This window comes from Equus caballus, chromosome 17, assembly GCF_041296265.1.
Source record: "Equus caballus isolate H_3958 breed thoroughbred chromosome 17, TB-T2T, whole genome shotgun sequence".
Classification (NCBI taxonomy): Eukaryota; Metazoa; Chordata; class Mammalia; order Perissodactyla; family Equidae; genus Equus; species Equus caballus.
In genome coordinates this window covers 42,828,762-42,854,870 of record NC_091700.1, presented here as the reverse complement: position 1 = coordinate 42,854,870, position 26,109 = coordinate 42,828,762, and the positions used below count along the sequence as shown (strand labels likewise).

The window sequence follows — 26,109 nt, the reverse complement described above, 5'->3', positions numbered from 1 at the left end:
CTCTGGTTTTCCATTTTTCCGGAAATATGAAAACATTCTCTCCTGATCTGTTTATTTCTTACTATCCTACACTGGTATCCTGCACCTGCATACTAAAAAGTTCTAAGGCCTTTCTCCTGTTGGCAGCAGACAGGGTTGCAAAAGGCATGATGGTGCATTGAATGTGTACAATGTGCTCCTCAGTGGGCTGTGTTGGAGGCTTCACCTGTGGGGCCTCCTTGTCCTCTCAGTAACTCCAAGTGGTTGGGTACTTGCTAAGGCCACATGGTCAGCAAGGGGTAGAGCTAGGATTTAGATCCTGTTGGGATTTACTCCCGAAGGTTTCCATGATATCATAGTCCCTCTATACCATTCCGGGAAATGTATGATGTTTAACAAACTACCTTTGTAAATAATTCCTTTTCTCTAAGAAGCAAATTTAATGGTAGAATATGAAGTGCCTAGGTAGGAGAGAAGAGAAAGAGAGAAGGTTTTAATTTGAATAAGTGGGCTTTGGGGGAGCCCCTGAGTCATGTCCTTTAGTCACTTTGATTGTGGACAGGGAGAGTCCTAATGCTGACACAGTCCTAGGAAATTGTTGGAGTGAGAAGGGCGATGGCTTCTGAGGTGACACTTGCTGATCTTCTTTCTTCTTCTGCCTTTGGAATCAAAAGATTTAGGAATCAGAGACTCATATGCAGAATGATTCTGTGGCCTCACTTAGATCAGAAATTGGGTTAATAATAGGTACCACCAATCTTTCTTAATATACCCACGAAGTGCATTAGAAAAATAACAGGGGGCCGGCCCTGTGGCCGAGTGGTTAAGTTTGCGTGCTCTGCTTCAGTGGCCCAGGGTTTCACTGGTTTGGATCCTGGACATGGACATGGCACTGCTCATCAAGCCATGCTGAGGTGGCGTCCCACATAGCACAACCAGAGGCACTCACAACTAGAATACACAACTATGTACTGGTGGGCTTTGGAGAGAAGAAGAAGAAAAAAAAAGGAAAATTGGCAACAGATATTAGCTCAGGTGCCAATCTTTAAAAGAAAAGAAAAGAAAACAAAACAAAAGACCCACAAAAATTGTTGAGATTTTTAAATAAAATTAAATCTATAATCAGTGTCATAGGCTCATGTGTTCTGTTAACAAAGAAGAGCCAAGAAAAGTTATGAGGGCCAGAGACAAGACAGCATTTAGTCAAAAAGATGCTTTAAAAAAAAATGAAGTCATATCTCCAAGGAGCTCAGAGCTTTCCTCACATGTTTATGTTTTTTTGTGTTGAATTTGTATTTGCTCTTTATTGTGATGGTCGGCTGAGTGTTAGTGGTTAGGATGAATGTGGAAGAAAAGCTAGCTTTTGGAGAATATTAGAGAATGAAACAAGGGGATTTAGCAAAGACACAGGTGGGAAGAGGGATGTCAGAGAGAGTGCCATGCATCTCACTCTTGGAGGCAGAGAGAGGCCCTCTCGTGCTTGGACGCCAACCTTCTGCTAGAGTTCAGTCCCTACTATGTCCCTGGGGATAAGTTGTTCTCTGGAAATATTTGCCTCCTCCAAACAACACAAGAAAGAATGAAATTGTGAAAAGACTCCAATTTTAAGGGGCAGTTATTGCCAAAAGCGCCCATAACTCATAGGCACCCGTTTGCACAGGGAAATTCTCGAGAAACCAACGTCAGAAGAGAATGGGCAAACTGACCCATCAAGGATATAGAGGAAAAAAGCTTATTAGCAAGGATAGAAAAAAGGCAACTATTGCTAAACAATCAGCCCAACACTGATACGTAAAGAATCTGCCATTTTGGACACCCCAACACTTTCCGGATTATCACTTTTCACCCATGTAGATCTTTTCCGTAATGGTGGCTCTGGCAATACACATCTTCTTGGGGCACCTCTTCTTCCAGCTGTCCACGTGCATTTGTGGTAGTGGATGACATTTTACCAAACACTCTATGGTCTGAGTGAAGTTCTCCTTTCGGGGAAGAAGGCCAAAGCTGGTATGTGCTACATGTCCAGCCCCAGCCCCAAACCAGACCTAATGGTCAGTGTTTCAAGAAGACTCAACAGCCTGAGGCAGAGTCCAGGCAAGGAAAGCAGCTCCCATGAGTTCTCAAGAGTCAGGGAAAGTGCTAGAAGGAGAGGGAGTCAGTCGTAAGCTAAAGGGAACTTGTGGATTGGCAGCTGGGAGAAATCACTGAAAAGTTGACAACCCAACTACTATGATTTCAAGAAAATGTTCTAATTAGAAAACTTAACCTCATAGGGAGTGTCTGGTCTTTAGAGATAAAATAGGAAGCCAAGATAATGAAATTCAGTTCTTTTGGGGCTTTCTGAACTTTCTCTGGACATTCTGGAATTTAGTCAAGAGGCAGGTCAGAGAGACTGAGCAATCGCCAACATCCCCCTTCCTGCTCGCCCAATCCTGGTGGGTTCCTGGGAAATCTGAGGTGAAAAGGTGAAGGGTGCTGGAAAGTTTGCTTATGAGAGAATCCAATTAGTGCCCAGTGGCACAGTGGTTAAGTTCACACGTTCTGCTTCAGCAGCCCGGGTTTCACAGGTTCAGATCCCGGGTGCGGACCCGCACACCACTCGTCAAGCCATGCTGTGGCAGACATCTTGCATGTAAAGTAGAAGGAAGACAGGCACGGAGGTTAGCTCAGGGCCAGTCTTCCTCAGCAAAAAGAGGAGGATTGGTGGCAGATGTTAGCTCAGGGCTAATCTTCCTCAAAAAAAAAAAAAAAAAAAAAGAATCCAATTAGATTAGGTGATTACAAGGGAGAAGCTGCTCAGTGCACTTGGTCCCCCACGGGGATCCTCTACCTGTTGTGACAGTTAAAGCCTTTCCACCCTTGCTGCAAGGACACTCTCAGATCTTCCCCCTGACAGAAAATAGACCAGTTCCCAAGACTGCTCCTCAGGGGGTTCAAGCTATTCCAGAAACCCGTGGAAATCCTATGAGCAACACGTGGAATTTTCTGTCTGCTGAGCTCCAGGGTGGCTTAGGCACGTTTGTTTGGGATCTGGGAGGAGAGGGCCCTATAAGCTTTGCAGCTTCCAAATGTACCGTCCTAACCAGAGGACAAAAAACGAGACAAGAAAACTCTGACAGGCCCTTGGGGGGAACCATCTGTGGTTCCCTGGGGTGAATTATCATGCCCCAGGACTCTGGTTGAGAAGTCCATCTGGGCCCAGAGCTGTTAAAGAGAATTTCTGCAGGACAGAGAAAGAAGAATTGGAGAATTTCCTCCCCAGGGGATTTCCGAGCCATGAATCCTATTAACGCCTACTTGTTTACAGCCAGTGGGCCCTGTGCTGACTTCACAGCTATGAGGCTTGGGGAATTAAACCACATTTGGAAGGCAAAAGGCATTAGCCTCGTGGTGCTTGAAGTGACTTGCACTTTGGGGCACTTTGAGGCACTTTGGGGGAGACAGGGTGGAGCAAGGATGGGAGCAGCAGAAGGCTCCGAGGCGTTGACATCATGGAAACGGGGCCCTGTGTGCTTCACTCCCCTGCCCCTCATTTATTCTGGAAGCTTAGAGACCAGCTCAGGTCCTCATTCAAAAGATGTTGCCTTCTCAGTTCTTTTCGTCTGTATTTCTGCTTTGATCTCCAAGAACTTAATTCACTTTATCCCTTTGAAAAAATTCTGAAAGTGCAAGAGCACCAGGGAGGCCAGAAAAGTCTATGAAGCTTTATGTTCCTGCCATGACATTTGGGGCCTGTTTCAACTAAGGGCTGAGCTAGCAGTCCTGGATTTCAAGAATGAGGCACTCTGGGGGCCTGTTTTGGGGGCATATTAGTTGAGCACTCTGGGCCTCTCGGATATTGAGGGACAAACAAGTTGTGGAATCTTCCAATCCAGAGGGTCACGATTTTAAGGAGCTAAGTCTGTGAGCCTTTGCAGCAACAACAGTAGCACATGATACTTTCTCTGGTCCAGGCCTGGCTTAAGCGCCACTCTTGTATCATGTCACTGAATTCTCACAACAACCCTGAGAAGCGGGACTGTTATTATCATTGTCCTGTTTTACTGACAAGTAAACCGAGGCACAGGGAGATAAAGTCAGCGGCCCAAGGTCATAGAGCTAGTGAGTAAAAGAAGCAGGACGCGAATCCAGAGTCTGTGCTCCTCCCTGCTGCTTGACCACTGCTTCCCCGCCACACAGGCACTGTCGCGCCTTGCACCATTTTTTATCACTAAATCATCTCTCAGCCCTTGCTTTTATATTTTTACTAATGCCCTGAGATCCTCTTTGCCTCTTTAGTCATTTCTCTAAGCCCCAGCCTTGAGGGTTAATCTTAACAGTTCATGGCACTGAGTGCTCACCCTGTGCGGTATGTTTCACGTGCATTATGCCATTTATGGAGAAGGAAAGCAAGGCCCAGAGAAAATGAATCACGTGCGGAAGATCCCCAAACTTGTCAGTGGCAGGTTTGGCTCTATGGCCTGACACCATGTGATCATTCCATGAACTTTAACAAGAATGTCCTATTTGCCATTCCACACACGCAGTCACTCTAGGAGCTAAAATCCAACTTATGTTCTAAAATTATTAGATAAAATGAAGAGATCATTGCGGGGAGAGTTGTGAACTGCAGGATGGGTTACTAAAGCAAAAGCTTCCTACTGTGGGGAGCTTCAAGCCCCCAGTGACGTGGCAGTTATACGTAGACATAAGTGAGGAGGAGAGGAGAAGCCCGATGGGGCTGTGAGCTCACCCGGACCGTCACACGGATTTGTGTCTAACACACACGTTGTACAAGCCTGCTACGGGAGCTCTGGTTTGTCTAGTATTTAAGAGTTCCCCCAAATGGGTGCTCAGAAGAACAGGGGATGCAAAAATCAGTAGAGTGCCCCTTCCTGCTGCCAAGCCAATCTCACAATCTGGAGAACGCCAATGTGATGTGTCTGCCTAAGATACAGCTATCAAAGCACTGGAAGAGCTAATTTTAGGCTGCGGTCACGTAGTCACAAGTGCCGTAGGAATGACAAAAAGGAGAGAGGCCTGTGCGAAGTGTCACTTGGGTACGGTGACATACAGAAGGCGATGTTGAAAAAGAAGAGGATTTAGCTCGACGAGAGTTAGGCACCTTGCCGAATGGGAAGGAGAGGAGGATTAGAAGAGGGGGAAGGCACAGGAATACGAGGAAGAAGTACACATCCAGGTCTGGGCTGCACGGCGCTGAGGAGCAGAGAAATAAGAACAGGAATGCCTGCCTCGCAGTTTTCAAAGGACTTTTGCATCCATTTTATGTTCCATTTTGCATCCATTTGATGATCCTCTCAGATCCCTCTTCAGATACGGGGTTGGGGGGCCTTGTTATCCTTATTTTACAGATAAGCTAAGTGATGTGTCTGGCCAAGGCCACACATATCTAGAAAGTGGCGACCAGGACCCAGATCTCTGTGCTCTTTCTACCATCTGTCACCTCGTTGCATGTCTCCACTAGTTGGTGCTGAATCTCATCTACAAGAATATAGGTACAGCTGGGACAAGTAGTGAAAAGTCTTACATTTCTGGTTGAGGAATTTGCATTTGGTCTGATAGGCAATTATAGGTTCATGGTGAAATGAAAATGATGGGGTTTTTTTTTTCTGCTTTTTTTCTCCCCAAATCCCCCCCAGTACATATTGCATATTTTTTTTAGTTGTGGGTTCTTTCTAGTTGTGGCATGTGGGATGCCACCTCAACGTGGCCTGATAAGCAGTGCCATGTCTGTGCCCAGGACTCAAACTGGTGAAACCCTGGGCCGCTGAAGCGGAACGTGTGAACTTAACCACTCGGCTACAGGGTTGGCCCCTGAAAACGATGTTTTAACTGGTTTAATCTAGCAATGGTGTACAGGTCAGGAGATGTTCACAGTTTCCAGGCATCAGCTAATAAAGGCTGGGGTTAGGATGGTAGCTCTGAACACAGTGAGTAAGGATAGAATTCAAGGCACATCACGAAACAATGGAGATAACTCTGTCAATTGATGGGATGTGACATAAAGGAAAAAGAAAAATTAAAGAAAAAATCCCAATAGTAGTCAACCATATTAGTCAGCTAGGGCTGCGATAACAAAATACCATAGACCAGGTGGCAGAAATAACAGAAATCTATTCCTCACAGTTCTGGAGGCTGAGAAGTCTAAGAACAAGGTGCCAACAAGGTAAGTTTCATTCTGAGGCCTTGTCTCTTGGCTTGTAGGCAGCTGCCTTCTGGCTGTGTCCTCACAAGGCAAAGAGATAGAGATAGAGATAGATGAGAGAGAGAGAGAGAGAGAGAGAGAGTGTGAGAGAGAGAGAGCAAACTCTCTCATGTTTCTTCTCACAAGGACACTAATCCTATTGGATCAGGGCCCTACCCTATGACCTCATTTAACTTTAATTATCTCCGTTAATGTCCTACCTCCAAATACAGTCATACTGAGGGTTGGGCTTCAACATATAAATTTTGGGTGGACACAAACATTCAGGCCCTAACATCAGCTGAGTGGGATTGGTTTGAGGAGGAGGATAAACTCAGGTCAAGTTTGAAGTGAAGACAGAATCTTCAAGGGCATCCTGTAGGCAACTAGAAATGTGCAGATATATATTTCAGGTCAGAATTCAAGACAAGCTACTTAAGTTCTCTCAGTCTCAGTTTTCTTTCTTTCTTTATAAAATTGAGATAATAATGCCAACTCAGCCTATCTTAAAAGATAGCCAAGTGGAGCAAATGAGATAACCGAGAAGAAAACTCTTTGCAAATTATAAGATGAAAGTGTTACCGCCCAAGGCGGGGGTCGTCTGCCTGATGCAAGACATGCCAATAGTCAGGAGGCAAGGTGGAAGGAGAGAAAGGACTTTTTAATCACAGCTTGCTAGCAAGGGGGAAGATGGCTGACTAATGTCCAAAGAACCATCTTAGAGAATAAAGACTACAGGCCAGTTATATAGTGGGCTGGTCTCTGGGTAGAGGAGGCAAGTGGTCTCCAGGTGACATCTGGTCTTAGTTCCTGACAGTCTTTTGTTTTACTGGCTGTGCCTCAAAGATGGGAGCAATGCCCTATACCCTGATCTTTCAGTTGCCATTGATGATGGCTGTCAGGGGGTCATCACCTTCCTAAGGAACTCAAAAGAACAAAGTTATCAACTTACAGCAGCTGGGAGGGGCCATAAAATCTACAGAGCACCTCTGGGTTAGTTAATCAGAGGTCATTCAAAGTTGCAATATGGGTTTTTTCCTACAATATGGCTTCCCTTATGTCAACCTTGTGTTAGCTGGTATCAAAAGTATGATATTTTCATATGTAAAAGACATAACTGGTAGTCTGAGGAAGAGAGACAGTTGTAAAGTCTCCATGGTGGTGAGTTCTTGGGGGATTACAGAGAGAGGTGAGCCAAGGACCACGGTGGAGCTCCAGTGGGTGTCCACAGTTGCGTGAAAAAGAACTAACAGTGGCTTTGGAAGAGCTGAGCAGTCAGGAAATGGAAAACCACATGGCCTCAGGGCCACAGAGGTCAAAGGAGGGGAAGTTTCAAAAACAAGATGTGAAGATCAAATTCTAGAGTTACTGAGAAGAAAGTCTGAGGAAAGGGCAGCAGAACCAGCTGCTGAGCAGGAACAAACGAGCTTATCCTGGTTATGTCTGACTCACAGGAGGTGGTGGGGACAGGCAGGGCAGCTATTGCTGTAGATAAGGAAGAGGAAGATGAGGGAGAAATGACAACAGTGAGGCTGGTGATTCAGGGAGTTTAGGTGTAAAAAGGACAAAGAAAAATAGAAATTTGAATAGGTCAGAGTTAGGTAGGAGAGGAGGATGCTGGCATTTGGCTGACCCCCTGCTGTGCATCGTGAACACATCCTCTCAATTACAACTCAAAACAATCCTAAGGGACAGTCTTTATTAGCCTCATTTTAAAGGTGAGGAAGCAAAACCTCAGAGAGTAAGGCTTATATAGCTAGAAAAGTGGAGGGTTGGGAGTCAAACCAGGACTACTGGACTTCAAACACAGTGTACATTCTACCCTAGCACAGTTCAGGTGTAGGATGTTTAAAAAGAGAGGAGGAGAAACGAACAGAGGCAGAAACTGAAGTCTCTTGAGGGAGACAGTGTGAGAGTACGAATCAAGATGTCTCTAAAGAAGAGAAGACATGCGTCTTCCCTCCCTGACTCAGATTCTTCCTCCAGCAACAAACCCTTCACAGCTGCAGAGCTTGAGAGCTACCCTCCCATCGCTTTCTCAGCTGCTGCTCCTTTACCAGCTTCCTGTCCTTGGGCTTCCACCCCACCCCTTGGATCACTGATAACCTTCTTATTGCTAAGTCCCTTGATACTTTGTATCCCCACTGACCACTCTCTCCTTAAAACAGTCTTTCTCTAGGTGTTCTTGACCTTGCATTCTTGATTCTTCTTGTATTGTTTGGCCAGTCTTTCTCAGTCATCTTTTCAGGCTTCTGTTCTCTCTGCCTGTCCCTTAATTGTTGATGTTTCCCAAGGTTTTGTCCTTGACCCTCTTTCTTTCTCTGTTCTTATAGCCTGCATGAGCTCATCGACTCTTCTGGCTTCAGTTACCATCAAGTGCTGGTGGCCCCTACGTTCGTAAGTCTCCCGCAGCTCCTCGTTCCCACATCTAGACTGCAACAGACAGTTGAGTCATGTTTCATAAATGCCTCAAATCACAATGCCCCAAATTGAACTCATTTCCCCCCTAAACAGATTCTTCCTTCTTATGTTCTTTTTGTTAATGTAAGGCACCATCCTGCCCCCAAAACATCTGAGAGGATCCTTCACTCTCTGTTTCCTTGACCTTCCATAACTAGTCTATCCACAATTCCAGTCAACTCTCATTTCTTTATATCTTTCTGTCCCATCCAGATATGTCCACCCCCTCTGCCCTGGACAATCACAGAACATCCTTACTAGTCTCTCTAAACCTAGGCCTGCGTCTTTCCGAACTGTCCTCCATCTGCTGTCAGAATCACCCCTCCAAAATGCAACTCTGTTTCCCACACTTTAAGAGCTCTCGTTGCCCTCAGGATAAAACCCAAACTCCTTACTGTGGATGTAGATCAATCTCAAACCACCATCTGCCTGCCTCATCCTCCCTTTCATGCTTCACCTAGGTGATACGACTGGCAGTTCCCCAAATTTGCCATGTGCTCTCAGCAATCCCTTTTTGTACACCCTGTTCCCCTTTCTAAAACCCCTGAACCTCTCTCCTTAGCCAACCTTTCCCCTCAGTATCTTGAAAAACTCTTCATTTTTCCCTGAGACTATGTGGAGCCACTCCACAAGTTCCCATGGCACTCTCTACATCTTATTCTGATGGCCTTCTCACCTCTCTTTGTCTTTTAACTTCCCATCTCTAATAGAGCTTTGTCTATGAACTTTCTGATTTATTCACCACCCTTAAGTTTCCTTTAAGTCAGGGATTGTGGTTTCTTGGTTGTCATATACACAGGTCCTAGTATACGTGGTTCAGAGAGAGGCAGGACAGCATTGTGACTGAGAGCTGACAACTGGGCACACAAGCTATTCCATGTCTCTGCACTTTGGTTTTTCTCATCTAGAAATGACCAATTCAGAGTAGCTAGGGCTATTCAAGGATTAATTAAGACATGTAAGGAGTGTAGGGGAGGAAGGCAATTCCTCTATCCTCTAGGTCCTTCTGGCTGGTCCAAGAATTAAATTGTCATGAAACAGAATAATAGGAGAAAAATCAAACAAAGTTTAATAACATGTATACATGGGAGGAACCCAGGAAAACTGAATAACTAGCCAAAATGGCTAGAGCCCCCACCTTAAATACCATCTTCAGCTAAAGACAAAGGAGGGTGTTGGGGTTAGTGATTTGGGGCTTCAAAGGGGAAGAAGGTCCTTTACACGGAGATGGAAAAGCAAATGTTTGTTAAGCAAGTGTTTGCTGGGTCACTTCTAGACCACATGGCCTGAGAGACACAACTTTGATAAAAATGGGCCTGCTGGTGCTTTTTTTTTATCACACTTATTTTACTTTATACTATAGTGATATTACAATATTAGCTCCTTCCTAGAACAACCATTCTATCTGAAATTTTTTTAGGCAGTTTTGGGGAAGGTTAAATGTTCTTCCTGAGTCTTCTTAGCCTTTTGTTCTTAAAAGTAATCAAGACAAACAGACACATTTTGGGGTGGCCAATTCTGGTCACCCACAGGAGCTTTGCAGTGTGCCTACCACGGCTTCAACACAGTACAGGTTGACTGTTGCTTCTTGTTGAATGAATGAGCACCTGTGGCTTGAGGTGGAGGCGGGCCGTTAGAGGGAATGTGCTTTCCCAGAGCCCTTTAGCAGGTTTGACCAAGGCTGGGTGGCTTGAAGTGAGGTGTGGTGAGGCTGGCTGATGAAATCCGACAGCCAAGGACCCTGGTGGCAATTTGCCGGAAGAATTTTCAACGTGGGATTTAGAAGCCCCAGAAATGGTAGCCAGCAGGACTCAGAAGGTCAACTAGCAGCAATCAGAGAGGCTGCTGGCACGGCCTGTCTGCCTGTTCTCCTCCCAAGGAGGTGCCGACAGGTTAGGTGCCACTGCTCTCTCCCTCAAAGCTGCTCTGTGCACAATCTCATCATTAATTCCTTGTAAAGGTGATGCAAACTGCGCCAACCTTTTTCCTCCAGAACGTTATCTACTCTTTAGCAGTTTCCCACAACGTGATGGCAGCTGGTTGTCTAATTGCACATCACTTGCTGTTGTGCCGGGTACATCTGTGTCAGTGTGCAAGTGCCTCCGTCTTCCGGTTCTGAGGGCAGGTCACAGGCCTGTATCTAAGAACTGAAGGGCCGCACACCTGTGGGCTCACAGGCTCAGTCAGTGCTGACGGTCAGGGAGGAATCTCTGACAAGGTCTAACGACCTCCTGGGAATGCATCAAAAGATTTTTTTCTCTAGGTATAAATGAAAATAACATGTCTGAGGTTTTGGACAGTTACAGCTTAGCTATGACCATGCAAACATTCTAAGCATCCATGTAAGCTATTCACGATCATCAGATTTTAACTGGTCATGCCGCATGTCTGTTTCTCTTCAGAACTGAAATACGGAATCTCCCTCTGCCCTGCTGCTCACTGTTTCTTCTTTGCTCTTGCATTACCAGTAAAGCTGCAGGAGACAGAGCCTTAATTCTTTTTTTGTTCCCAGCCCCCTTTCAGTCCAGGAAGTCGTGCACATGCTCACTCTCTCCTCTCCCTCTAAAGCAGTGGAAATTATGCTGTCAATTTATTTCCTAATTTCCCTTGAATTTACCTCTTCATATATTTCTCAGCTTCCTGTCACATACTTAATTGGTTTGGCTGGTTTTTACAGCCACATCTAGCAGGCGATTTTTTTTGCAGTCTAGTGGAAGGTTGCAATGTGGTGTAGTTAAATGTATTTTATATGAGCAGGAAAGAACAAAGTGTTTCAAAGGTTTCTTAAGAGAAAGTGTTGAGCTAAATGGAGTTGGGATCTGAGCTGGCTCTGCTTTTAGCCTGTGGCTGTTAGCTAAACGAGGCTCCTAGGAAGGATGTTTGTGTAATTTCTTTCTTTAGCTTTCTAGGGATTAAGATGCTGTTGGAATCAAAGCCCCAGCTTCTGTAATAATCCTCTCCCGCGACTGCAGCTGCTTGACAGCTGTCGGCCACTCCCACTCCCTCCGGCCTCTGCAGGCCCAGAAGCAATTCCAACCTCAGGCAGAGGAATAGAAGCAACTCTGGGACTCAGTGTTACCTTGGGTTGATCAGTTCTGATCTCGTGCCTCCAACCTAAAATTGGGCATCCCTCTTGGTCCTGAGATTCAGTCCCCACCTCATGAGGGAAAAAGGGTCCCCTGTCTTGGCAGCCCTGGCCTGAGTCTCTGTACCCAAGTCTTTGCCTAGTACTTGGGCTCTCCAGGACTCAGAGCCCGCCTGCAATGGCCAGGCCTCCTCTCAGGTCCAAAATCATCCCCTCGCACCATGACCTGACCAGTAAAAGGGCCTTGCTGCTTGTAAACTGACCTCCGCCATGAGTTCTGCTTTCCTCCCCAGTTACTCAAGGCGTCTCTGTTGCCAGGGTCTCTTGTTGGTCCCCACACTCCTCAATTCCCTGGTGCGCCACCTGTTACCACCTTTTAAAAGACCTCTTGTCTGTGGTCTTACCTGCTGGAATCCATGCTCTGCCTATGATAAGGGACTTTCCGCAGTGTCTGTAGCTGCCACACCCTAGTGAGGGAGTAGTGCAGGGCAGGGTCCCCAGCTGCCCTTTCATTGCAATTCACAAGCCCTGCTGGTCCTGAGATGGGAGAAATGGTTTTAGGGTCTTCAAGGTCAAAAAGTTTAAGGACTTGCTTGCTTTCAAGTCTATTCCTACTGTTTCAGACCCTTCCCTGGCCTCTTAGATACAAGCTTTCCCTAAGATTCTGTCAGAATCCTGGCTGTAAAGTCAGGGTCTTTAAGACTAGAGTAGGTTCTATAGTCCATATAGCCAGGACTCCATCTATAATGGAATGCTTCCCTGAGAATTCCTCTGGCTGGTCACATAGCAGTCTTAGTTCCTGTGTGTTGTCTCCCTGTCCCCTAGATTCTGTGAGTTAACCCTTGTTTTAGGGCTCTGCCCATCTAGAACTGACACAGATTTGTGACTTCCTGGACTTTGTTTGTGCGTGCTGCTTGTACTACCTCTAGCCTTTCAACTCTGTACTTCCTGATTTGGGGTTTGATTTTTCTGTCGTGGCCCTGCCAACAAATAGGAACTTTAATTCTCTATAAGGTTGAGTTAAAACATTACCTCCAAGCTTCTCATTTTGCTGTATTCCCTTTCCCAAATCAGACTTACAGACTTCCAGCCTCCGTGTTACTATTTCCCTGAAACGTATCTGCAGCCTTGACCTATCTCCTGAACCCTAGCATGTGTGCGCCCCGTCTCAGCTGATAGCTGCACCGTTCTCCCTATAACCCAAGCTAGAAACCTCAGACTTGCTATTGAGACAGATCAAAAAGAGAGAGAGCCATTATCCATGTAATCAGAACTAATGCCCTAAGGTCATCTCAGAAATAGGATGTAGCTTATGTCAGCTCGGCATATGAGAAATTTCATCTTGTCAATCTACTCCTAGGCTTCAAGAAATCAATTTATGCAAACCAGACTCACAGGGGACTAAGTTTTTAACCCAGAACTCTGATTTGTACATTTATAATAGGGGATTCTACTTTCCCTTTGTTGCAGTCTTCCATTCCTGATCTACAGTCCACTCTTCCAGAGAGGCCCAACTAAGCAGATGGGTTATCAGAAGATTCCTGGTAGGAATAGACTAAGAGCAAAAGAGTGACATAGACTTGAGAGATTTTTATCATAACATGGCAGAACAATCTGAGAGTAATCAGTGTTTCTGTAGAGTATGCTTTTCTAGCAAACACCAAGATAAGTATAATTTTGACGCTTCATACAAATGTGAGAATTGAGGTCATCAATTCACCCCTGTGGTCAGTGGGATGACAGACGTTGAAGCTCGATCATTCCTACATTCATTCATGAGAAGGGAACTGGGGAGTACTTACTCAGTACCAAGTACCCTGTGAAGTACTCTCTCTCCATCTCTCATTTAATCCTTGCAACAACTCTATGAAATAGATATTACATATCCCTGGGGTTGAATTATGTCCCCCAAAAGGGTATGTTCAAGTCCTGACCCCAGGTCCCTGTGAATGTGACCTTATCTGGAAACAGGGTCTTTGCAGATGTAACAAGTTAAGATGGGGTCATACTGGATTAAGATGGGCCCTAAGCCCAATATGATTGTTGTTCTTATAAGAAGAGAAGACACAGAGACACAGAGGCACACGGTGGGAAGATGATGTGAAGACACAGAAGGAAAACACCACGTGACAGAATCAAGAGATTGGAGTGATGCATCCACAAGCCAAGAAATGCCAAGCATTGCTGGGAGCCACCAGAAGCTAGAAGAGGCAAGGAGGGCTTCTTCCTAGAGCCTTTGAAGGAAGCACGGCCCTGCTGACACCTTGATTTCAGACTTCTAACCTCCAGAACTGTGAAAGAATAAATTTCTGTTGTCTTAAGCCACCCGGTTTGTGGTACTTTGTTAAGGCAGCCCTAACAAACTAATACACTCTCCATTTTACAAATGAAGTAATGGATGCTCAGAAAAACTAATTTGCCCCATAAGAAGTGCTTAGAGCTCCCTGACTCCAAACTCTTGAACACTTACTGGCTGATCTGGCCCATTGGGGCGGTGGGGGGAGGTGTTCTCTTTCTTTTCCATCAAAATCATGTACCAGATAAATTATATAACAATCAGAATTTCCCAAGTAAGATTGTGTAGAACATTAGTTCTGTGGGATATTAGAATGTTAATGTGCAAAAAAGTTTTCAGGGCCAAAAGATGGGAAGGATATACTGTACAAATCAGGCCTCTACAAGACCCCAGAGCCTTTAACATGCTTTATGAATCTCCACAAGAGGAATGCTATCGCTTACTGTGTTTCTCAGGCTTATTTGAACATGGAAGCCTTTTCTTTTATAGAGCATCTCGTGCAATTCATATTCCGTGGAAGATACTTTGGGAAGTGCTGAATTAAAGACAAAAAAAACCCTTCTTTTTCTGACATCATTTACATGTCAACCATGTTTTCTTCACATCTTCACATAGGTTTCTGAAGCAGAATTGAAAAGCATCCTTGCTGCATCAGAAATATATTTACAAACCATTTCTTTGGGTGGGTTAACTTAACTAATGTTTTACCATACTTCTTTTATTCTTTAGATTGTTGCGTGGATTCTCAGAGTCAGTGTGCTCCAGTTAAAGGCCATTGGGAACATGTCTGTAGTTGGACAAAGTTCGGTTTGTGGATTTGTTGTATCCAGGGAGAATGCTCACCTTGGGAAACTGGGTCATCTCAGAAAGAGGGTGTTAGAAAGGAATTAATTATTATAGGATTTGTGCTTGCATTAGATAATTTGGGGGTAATATTCAAGGAAGTAGGACTTTGCAGAAGCAAAAAGGAGTATTAGTTCTTATAACAGACTGAAAAATAGGGACCCGGACTATCACACCCAGACAATGAAAATATGTCTCCCCAAATCCCCCTTTTCTTTCCTAGACATGTAGGAGGCATTTTCTCCACCCCCCACCCCCAGTCATGGGCTGTTCTGTAGGCTTTATAAGGCGAGAAGTGCAGCAAGATGTGTTTACACCAGCATAAATTTCCCCTTGGCTACCTAAGAAGAAATTAAGGACCTCGTGATTATCCATGACAACTCTGCCTAATAAATTTACATTTCAATGAGGCTTGGACAAAGATAAACAAAGCCAGACACTAGTTAAAGGGGTAAGGATGGATTTGAATTGGTAATATACTATTGCAGTAGGGGAAAGAGTCCAATATGAATTGAACTCAACTTCAATTTTTACAGAGAAGACTGGATATTTTCAAAGGAGAATGAGGGAACAGGAAGCGGGTGAGCAGGGGCTCAGTAGAGTTAGGGAAGTGAAAAAAAATTACAAAAAGCAGGAAAGGAGAGTTGGTCCACGTGAAACATATCTGGCTTTGCTAACTGGTACTTATAGAGGTCAGACTCCTACCTTCCCACAGAGACCGGGAGACAGGGGCCCTATCTTCAGGTGTTGGCTAGTAAATTCTTTTCTCAGGCTGTATAAGAAGGGAGGGCTATGTTCATCCTAGGGATGCAGCCTGGAGCTGTTAAAGCTATGTTAGTGTTTTACTCAAGTCTTTATAGGCCAAGATTGAAGCCTAGTCAGGAAGAGGGTTCAGAGGAGCCTGGCTAGAGTTTGATCCAGGAGAGAATCTGTTTTGGTTTCCAGAGCAGAATTTGTATAATTTATTTCACCAGGATCAGAGACAAGTTGTGGATGATCCTTTCCAGTTTCATTATCCCTCTGGTAGTTGTGGCTTGCGCAGTATACATGTCTGGGAGTCTGCTATCCCTCTTGGGAGTTCTCTCAAGTAAACTGGCCTTGCCTCTTTCAGAGGCTTCTGTGTATTCCTTCTAGGGAAAAATGATTCACGGGAGGGGTAGTAGTTTTAACCATCTAAAATTCTCTAACAATTATCCTGAATACACAGGATAAGTTAGCGCATGGCAGGTAAAGTGTAAGCCTGGTGTCCATATAAGAAGTATCCTAGTGGGGCAAACACTGTACTGGTATTGGGAATTTAAGAATCATTTATTGCAATAGGAATGAGCCTTTTTTTAAAATTTGAGAGTCTGTGGAGGGAGTCACTTGAAGTCGATAGAGACCTTCAGTGGAATCAAACAGTCTGAAATGTCAGGCTGCAAACAGGCTGGAATGTCTCTGAAGAAAATACTGTAACTATTTTTATCCAGGGTAGGCTCAATCTTTGTTCCCACTCCTAATGGGTTAGGTTTTGATGATAGGGTTGTAAGGACCTCAGCAGAAGCATTTTGTTGTTTTGTGGTCAATGTGCCATTTTTATAAGAGTGGCATTTGGGATTAATTATGTAAGGGAGACAAATATAAGAAAAGATATGTAGAAGAAAATTGACCTTTTAGAGTGTCTTTTTTTTTTTTTGGAGGAAGACTAGCCCTGAGCTAACTACTGCCAGTCCTCCTCTTTTTTGCTGAGGAATCCTGGCCCTGAGCTAACATCTGTGCCTATCTTCCTCTACTTTATATGTGGGATGCCTACCACAGCATGGTGTGCCAAGCAGTGCCATGTCCCCACCAGGGATCCAAACCGGCTAACCCCAGGCCACTGAGAAGCAGAATGTGCACACTTAACCACCGTGCCACCAGGCCAGCCCCTGGAGTGGTTTTTTTTTTAAGTTATTAAATTTTGTCAGTAATCAGTTAAATGCAGAATAGTAGCTATGGTCTGATAAAAACACACTAGAGAACTGTGCTTTTCTTAAGTGACAGAAGACCATAATAGGGTTACAGGGTAAAGATAAGGAAGATCAGATTTGTTAATAGAAGAGGATCAAGTACAATGAGGGACAAGATTAGTAGTAAAGAGAAAGGAAAAGGGTGCTAAAGAATCAAAAAATTAATTTTGTTCTGTCTTGTGTGAAAGCTGTCTGCTTCTGCAGTCAGTAGTTTGTTCTGCTGTTTTGGGCAGAAGATGTTCACTTCTGTGCATCAACAGCTTCTGGAGAATTTCTAAAAATATTCAGTTTGAGATATCTCAAAGGAATGGACTTCCAGTCGCTGGGTGGAAGTTACATATGTCCTTTTAGTTGAGAAACATGAATCCAAAGATTAAAATATTGGAATCTTGGATTGATGTCAGCATCACGGTGGAGTGAGTGCTCCCGTTAGACTCTCCTCCCTAAGATACAATGAAAAGGACATTCGTATACCAACAGAGGACATTCACACAACACAAAATACATCAGAGAGGCCCATGCAGCCATATATCTGAAGTGATGGATCCCCCTGGAGGAAGTGGAAGGAGGTAAGGGGATCTCTTCTCCTTCCCCAACGGCAGCGGCCCAGGGTGTGGAAACTTGTGTGGCTCTGAGAGGAAAGGGGAGAGGGGCAGCCCTCTGCTGGAACTCCTTTGCTCCCCAAGTTCCCTCACAGCCCATGGGAAAGCCCCACACAGGGGTGAATAAGCTATTGCAGGGGTGTCTTCATCAAGCCAGCACCCCAGGAGAGCAGATAGCAAGGGCAGATCGAGAATGCCCTGGGAGAATGCAAGCAAAAGAAAACGTCCCTCCTTACACCCAGAGGTCCAGTTCAGCTGGTCAGCCAGAGCACCCACACAGAAAAGTAGCAGCTGGGAGCAAGTGAGCTGTGGATTGCAGTGGGCTCAGAATATACAGCTCTTGACCTCCACCCAGTGGTGGTAGGTGGAAGTTGCAACCACATACTATCACTATTTGGAGGCACAAATCCACACTGTAAAACAGTATGGAAAAATATTAAATCTCTAGACCAGAAGGAAAATGACAAGCACCCAGAAATAAATACTGAAGGCAAAGAAATTTATGATATAAATGACAGAGAATTCAAAATAGCTATCATAAAAAACTCAATGAGTTACAAGAAAATGCAGATAGACAGTTCAATGAAATCAGGAACTTCTTCACAAAAGAGATTGAAACTGTAAAGAAAAACCAATCAGAAATGTTGGAGATGAAAAACACAATAGTGAGATAAAGAAAAATCTGGACTCCCCGAATAACAGAGCTGATATTTTGGAGAAGTGAATCAGCAGTCTGGAGGACAGAAATATAGAAATGCTTCAGATGGAGGCGGAGAACTAAGATGAAAAAGAAATGAAGAAATTCTCTGAGAAATATTCAACTCAGTTAGGAAATTCAACATAGGGAGTGTAGGTATTCCAGAAAAGAAGAGAAGGAGAACAGAGCAGAAAGCTTGTTCAAAGAAATAATAGCTGAAAACTTCCCAAACCTGGGGAAGAAGCTGGAAATACAAGTGAAAGAAGCCAATACATCTCCTAACTAGATCAATGTAAAAGGACCTCCAAAGCATATAGTAGTAAATCTGGCAAAAGTAAATGACAAAGAAAAAATATTAAGAGCAGCAAGGCAGAAGAAAATAGCTCACAAAAGAACCCCTATCAGGCTTTGAGTGGATTTCTCAGCAGAAACTTTACAGACTAGGAGAGAGTGGAATGATACATTCAAAATTATGAAAAACAAAAACTTTCAGCCAAGAATACTCTATCCAGTGAAAATATCCTTCAGGTATGCTGGAGAAATAAAAACTTTCCCAGATAAGCAAAAGCTAAGGGAGTTCATCACCACAAGAGCCCCCCACAAGAAATTACCAAGAAGGCCCTCATACCTATGAGGGGAGGGGAAGAAAGGGGTTACACAACCTTAAGAAAGGAGATAAACAGGTAGGCAAAATCAGAAAATTGAAGCTCTCTATCAGAACAAGTTAGCAAATACTTAATTACAACATTAAAGATAAAGGGAAGGAAAACACCAAAAATATATATAATCTTGTCATTTTAACCACAAACTCACAACACAAGATGGAATAAGTTTTGATAATAACTTAGAAGGGGAAGAGAAAAGGGATGGAATTGGCTTAGTACAAGGAAATAAGAGGCTATCAGAAAATGGACTATCTCATCTACAAGATTTTTTTATACAAACCTAATGGCAACCACTAAACAAATAATCAGAACTGACATACAAATGATAAATAAAGAGAAAACTAAGAAAATCATGATAGAAAACTACCAAACTGAATTGGTAGTCTGAAATTCGTGGGATGAGAAACAAAGGAAATGCAGAAGAACTGAAAAACAAGCAATAACATGGCAGCATTAAGCCCTCATATATCAATAATCACTCTAAATGTAAATAGATTGAATTCTCCAAACAAAAGACACAGAGTGGCGGGATGGATTCAAAAACAAGACCCAATAGTATACCACCTCCAGGAAACACATCTCAGCTCTAAAGACAAACACAGGCTCAGAGTGAAGGGATGGGAGAAGATCCTCCAGGCTAATGACAAATGAAAGAAACCAGGTGTTGCCATACTTATATCAGACAAAGTAGACTTCAAGATAAAACAGGGAATGAGAGAAGAAGAGGGGCAGTACATAATGATAAAGGGACACTCCACCAAGAAAATATAACACTTCTAAATATATATGCACCCAACACAGGAACACCAAAGTACATAAAGCAACTATTAACAAACCTGAAAGGAGATATTAACAACACCACAATAATAGTAGAGGACCTTAACACCCCACTTACATCAATGGATAGATCATCCAGACAGAAAGTCAACAAGGAAATAATGGATTTGAACAAAAAACAAGACCAGATGGACTTAATCAATATATATATAGAACAATTCATCTCAAAACAGCAGAATACACATTCTTCTCAAGTGCACACAGAATATTCTCAAAGATAGATCACATGTTGGGAAACAAGGCAAGCCTTAATAAATTTAACAAGATTGAAATCCTATCAAGCATCTTTACCAACCATAATGCTATGAAACTACAAATCAGCCACAAGAAAAAAGCTGTAAAATGGCAAAGATATGGAGACTAAACAACATGCTACTGAACAGCCAATGGATCATTAAAGAAATTAAAGGAGGAATTAAAAAATATCTGGAGACAAATGAAAATGAAAATACACCATACCAATGCATATGTGATGCAGCAAAAGCAGTCCTAAGAGGGAAATTCATAGCAATACAGGCCCACCTTAACAAACAAGAAAAATCTCAAATAAGCAATCTTAAACTACACATAACAGAATTAGAAAAAGAAGAACAAACAAAGCCCAAAGTCAGCAGAAGGAGGAAAATAATAAAAATTAGAGCAGAAATAAATGAAATTGAAACCAAAGAAACGGTAGAAAGGATCAATGAAACAAAGAGGTGATAAACAAAATTGACAAACTCTTAGCCAGACTCACTAAGAAAAAAATAGAGAAGGCTCAAATAAATAAATTCAGAAATGAAAGAGGAGAAATTACAACAGATTCCATAGAAATACAAAGGCTTGTAAGAAAATGCTATGAAAAACTATATGCCAAAAAATTGGACAATCTAGAAGAAATGGCTAAATTTTTAGGTCATACAATCTACAGAAAGTGAACAAAGAAAAAATATAGAATCTGAATAGACCAATCACAAGTAAACAGATTGAAACAATAATCAAAAACCTCCCCCAAAAATAAAAGTCCAGGATCAGATGGCTTCCCTGGAGAATTCTACCTATCCCCCTCAAACTATTTCGAAAAACTGAGGAAGCTGGAACACTTCCTAACACATTCTACAAAGCCAACATCGCCCTGATACCAAAGTCAGACAAGGACAACACAAAGAAGGAAAGTTACAGGATAATATTGCTGATGAACATAGATGCAAAAATCCTCAACAAAATATTGGCAAACTGAATAGAGCAATACATTAAAAAGATCATACACCATGATCAAGTGGGATTTATACCAGGGACACGGGGATGGTTCAACATCCACAAATCAATCAATGTGATACATCACATTAACAAAATAAGGAATAAAAACCACAGGATCATCTCAATAGAGCAATAGATGCAGATAAATCATTTGACAAGATCCAACATCCGTTTATGATAAAAACTCTCAATAAAATGGATATAGAAGGAAAGTACCTCAACATAATAAAGGCCATACTTAACAAACACAACATCATACTCAACGGGGAAAAACTGAAAGCCATCCCTCTGAGAACAGGAACAAGACAACAAGATAAGTGTGGCCACTCTCATCACTCTTATTTACCGTAGTACTGGAGGTTTTGGCTAGAGTAATTAGGCAAGAAAATGAAATAAAAGAAATTTAAATAAACAATGAAGAAGTGAAATTCTCACTGTTTGCAGACAACGTAATTTTATATATAGAAAACCCTAAAGAATCCATGGAAAAACTATTAGAAATAATCAACAACTACAGCAAAGTTGCAGGGTGAAAAATCAACTTACAAAAATCAATTGCATTTCTATACTCTAATAATGAACTAATGGAAAGAAAACTCAAGAATACAATCCCATTTACAATTGCAACGAAAAGAACAAAATATCTAGGAATAAATTTAACCAAGAAGGTGAAAGACCTACACAATGAAAATTATAAAACAGTATTCAAAGAAATCAACGACGACGTAAAGAAATGGAAAGATATTCCATGCTCACAGATAGGAAGAATAAGCGTAGTGAAAATGTCCACACTACCTAAAGCAATCTACAGATTCAATGCAATCCTGATCAGAATCCCAATGACATTCTTCATGGAAATAGAACAAAGAACCCTAAAATTCCTTTGGGACAGCAAAAGACCCCCAAATAGCCAAAGCAATCCTGAGAAAAAAGAACAAAGCTGGAGGCATCACAATCCCCAACTTCAAAATGTACTACAAAGCAATAGTAATCAAAACAGCAGGGTACTGGTACAAAAACAGGCACACAGATCAATGGAACAGAACTGAAAGTCCAGAAATAAAACCACACATCTACGGACAGCTAACCTTCGACAAAGGAGCTAAGAACATACAATGGAGAAAGGGAAGTCTCTTCAATAAATGATGTTGGGAAAACTGGACAGCCATACACAAAAGAATGAAAGTAGACCATTATCTTTAGCCGTACACAAAAATTAACTCAAAATGGATCAAAGACTTGAAGGTAAGACCTGAAACCATAAAACTCCTATAAGAAAATATAGGCAGTACACTCTTCAACATCAGCCTTAAAAGGATCTTTTTGAATGCCATGTCTACTCGGACAAGGGAAACAAAAGAAAAATAAACAAGTGGGACTTCATCACACTAAAGAGCTTCTGCAAGGCAAAAGAAACCAGGAACAAAACAAAAAGACAACCCACCGACTGGGAGAAAATATTTGCAAATCATATATCCAAAAAGGAGTTAATCTCCATAGTATAAAAAGAACTCACACAACTGAACAAGAAAAAAACAACCAACCTGATTAAAAAATGGGCAGAGGATATGAACAGACGTTTTTCCAAAGAAGATACACAGATGGCCATTAAGCACATGAAAAGATGTTCAACACCGCTAATCATCAGGGAAATGCAAATCAAAACTACGCTTAGATATCACCTTATACCCATTAGAATGTCTATAATCACCAAGACAAAAAATAGCAAATGCTGGAGAGGTTGTGGAGAAAAGGGTACCCTCATACTCTGCTGGTGGGAGTGCAAGCTGGTGCAGCTGCTATGGAAAACAGTATGGAGATTTCTCAAATAAATAAAAATAGAAATACCTTATGACCCAGCTATCCCACTACTGGGTATTTATCCAAAGAGCTTGAAATCAACAATTCAAAGAGACTTATGCACCCCTATGTTCATGGCAGCATTATTCACAATAGCCAAGATGTAGAAGCAACCAAAGTGCCCACCGACCAATGATTGGATAAAGAAGATGTGATATATATATATATATACACAATGGAATACTAGTCAGCCATAAAAAGACAAAACCATCCCATTTGTAACAACATGGATGGAACCTTGAGGGTATGATGTTAAGCAAAATAAGCCAGACACAGAAAGACAAACACTGTATGATTTCACTCAAATGTGGAAGATAGACAATGACATGGGCAAAGAGAACAGTTTAGTGATTACCAGGGGGAAGGGGTTTGTGGGGTGGGCACAAAGGATTAAGGGGTGCATTTATATGGTGACTGATAAATCATAATGTACAACTGAAATTTCACGTTATAAACTATTATGACCTCAATAAAAATATATATATATTGCAATCTTCATGCCATGTCAGTTGACGGTACCAAGATTCTTTCCATCAAGGTTCAAGAGAAGTTTTCCTCTTATGCCTTTTCCAGGAGATCAATATCTAGATTTCAGATCACACAGAAGCTGCTTTGGAGGCAGCTTTTGGAAATGCAACTTTCCTGCATCATCATATTAGATTGCAGTATCAAGGACAGGAAGTAATTCCCAAATGCATAATGCAGCCTGTTATTTATTCAGAAGGAGATAATTAGTGGGTCCTAGAGGAGATTGATCTTATTGCCCACCATCAAGGCCAATGGAAATACTATGGCCATTAGAAGTTTGAGGGTTTCAAAACTCCGTTAGTTCTTATTACTTTTGTTGTCTGTGAGTAAGGACAGTGATGTTTCTAAGTCAAAGGTAAAAGCTTTCAGTTCTTTATGGACTGTATCGGTGAAATGTGTGTCTTTATTATTGAAGAGACAAGCTGGGATTACAAAATTAAGCAATGATTTTTTCCCACCATTGCAGTCAGAGCTCTCCAGCAAAGAAATGCCTTAACATGCTCTGAGAATAAGCAATAACCAGAACCTATTCATAGACCTTTTGGAGATGTTCAAAGGAGCCTCGAGGCTCTGCCCATCCATGTTCTACCTTCTCAGTCTTGCTAGGATTATGTTGATGGCAGGGAGGTCATGCATTGGGACATCCTTTAGCAATAGCTTTAAAATGATCCCACCAATGTTGGTTTAACATCATCGCCAGTTTCTCTCCGCTATTGTAGGTAATATCATAAAGCAGTTTTGCTAAACTCTACTTTTATTATGGCTCTCTCCTTAGGTAATAGCACATCTCAAGTTTCTTTAATTCACCGTCTGTTTTATAGGGATTCTCGTGGTGTCAGGATATCTCTATTTCTAAAGCATTTTAAACTCATGGACAAATGCAAGATCATATACCTTCTATCAGTATAAATATCTTTTATCTTTTATCAGTTGGCAGGTCTGGGTAAAGGCAATTAATTTAGCCATCTGAACTTACTTTATTTTGAGGTTAAGCTTATATTTCAAGAGTAAATTCAAGTCAGTGATAGCATCGCCTGCTTGCCAGTTCTTCATTTTTCTTTTTAAGTATGAGCCAACCAACAAACAAAATTAAATCAGGGGTATCCAAGGAAGAATCTAGAAGGTCCATAAAAGGTATGGATAGTTTCCTAACCAAGATAACCAATCATGGTCTTCTTTTTCTCCAGATGAGGGAAGGCGGGTAGCTAGGTTTAGTGTTACAGCGATGGGTGGTGACCTTTGAAGGGAAATCAACAGAATTGTATAGGAGGCTAGGTGATCAGCTGAAAAGTCTTGAGTTATTTCTATCAATGAAGAGAGTCTGTACAGCAGGGAAACTATTAAGTTTAGCGGAGACCCTAGAACTAAGTCGACTAAGTTGACTTAAGGCTTCTGTAAGCCTTGCTGCAGCTGACATAGCTCTTAGACAAGACTGTTCTGCCATGGCCACTGGATCTAACGAAAGACTGAAATAAAAGGTTGGTCTCTGATGATTCCCATATAATTGAGTCAGAACCCCCAGTGCTGGTTCAGACTTGTCATGACAAAAAAGGAAAAAGGTTTTGTAAATCTGGATTCCTAGAAAAAAAATCTTTTGATATTCAATTATTATAGTAATCTTTGTATTTAAACATGAGCATGCTTCTTTTGACTTAAAAAGTAGGTAATCCTTGAAAGATATTTATATTAGCATATTTTACTTAAGTGTATTAACTGAGGAAAGTCAACTTTCTTTTCAATTCATTAGTTTTTTATTACTACATTTGGTAAACAAAAGAGCTCTCATAATAATTTTAAATTAATTAAAATTCAAAGGATTTTTTTAGAAATCTAATTATTCCCATTGTCTTTCCTTTAAGAGAATGAAGGAACAAATCCTCCATTACCTATCGGCCATTGCAGTAAACCTAAAGACACTTTAGGCACAAAAGCTGTATTAATAGCTTCATTGTTCTGAATTTGGGGCCCAAATTTGGGAAAGGAAGAATCAAGAATAGTTGTCTGAGGAAACCAGACATAAGTCATAAGTATCAAGAGTCAAGGAATGATTGCAAGCACAATTTTAAAAACACATAGCAACTAACAATAGTTATTAGGAACTTAACTTTTTTTTAAAGAAAGGAATCTTTTCAAAAATGATTTAAAAGTATGTCCAAAGCACTGAAAGTTAACCAAATCCTTTATTGACAAACAGAAATATTTACTAATATGAACATAAAATAACCTAGTTATTTTATATTAAAAAGACTCAAATTCTAATTTTACTCTTTTTGTGCGTTATTCATGCAACAATCTGCAGTAAGGATTTATTAACATGCCCTTATGTGTATGCATTTAGGCCTTCACAAACATGCAAACATACAATAAATTTAAAGTATTTAACTCTAGCTTTAAAATTAAATCTACTAATCGGGGCTGGCCCCGTGGCCAAGTGATTAAGTTCGCGCGATCCGCTGCAGGCAGCCCAGTGTTTCGTTGGTTCGAATCCTGGGCGCGGACATGGCACTGCTCATCAAACCACGCTGAGGCAGCGTCCCACATGCCACAACTAGAAGGACCCACAATGAAGAATATACAACTATGTACTAGGGGGCTTTGGGGAGAAAAAGGAAAAAAATAAAGTCTTTAAAAAAAAATTAAATCTACTAAATAAAATAACATATATATCATATTAAATTTACTCTTGGAATAAACTGTTTTAGCTTTCCTAATAAACAAACAGAAAAGCATATTCATTATCTTGTATGCATATTGGGATTTCTCTGTATTAACCATTTATATTAATTATCATCTTTAACCAAAGTAATCAAATTTCCTTTTCTTCAGGCATAAAAAAAGTTAGAATA

At 41.9% G+C, this 26,109-nt stretch overlaps 1 protein-coding gene across 3 annotated transcripts in view; it reads left to right on the top strand.

The window, feature by feature from the left end:
- CYSLTR2 (cysteinyl leukotriene receptor 2) overlaps positions 1 to 26,109 on the top strand; it is a 49,557-nt gene that overhangs the window by 5,461 nt on the left and 17,987 nt on the right. The window contains exon 2 of one of the 3 annotated variants that reach the window (XM_070239707.1): positions 8,497 to 8,560. The exons of 1 other annotated variant lie outside the window; for it this stretch is intronic. In XM_070239707.1, coding sequence (XP_070095808.1) covers positions 8,502 to 8,560 — 59 coding nt within the window. In that variant the 5' untranslated portion in view covers positions 8,497 to 8,501. Of the gene's footprint in view, positions 1 to 8,496; positions 8,609 to 26,109 lie in introns of all 3 variants that reach the window. One more of the 3 variants, XM_070239708.1, reaches the window with a different exon arrangement.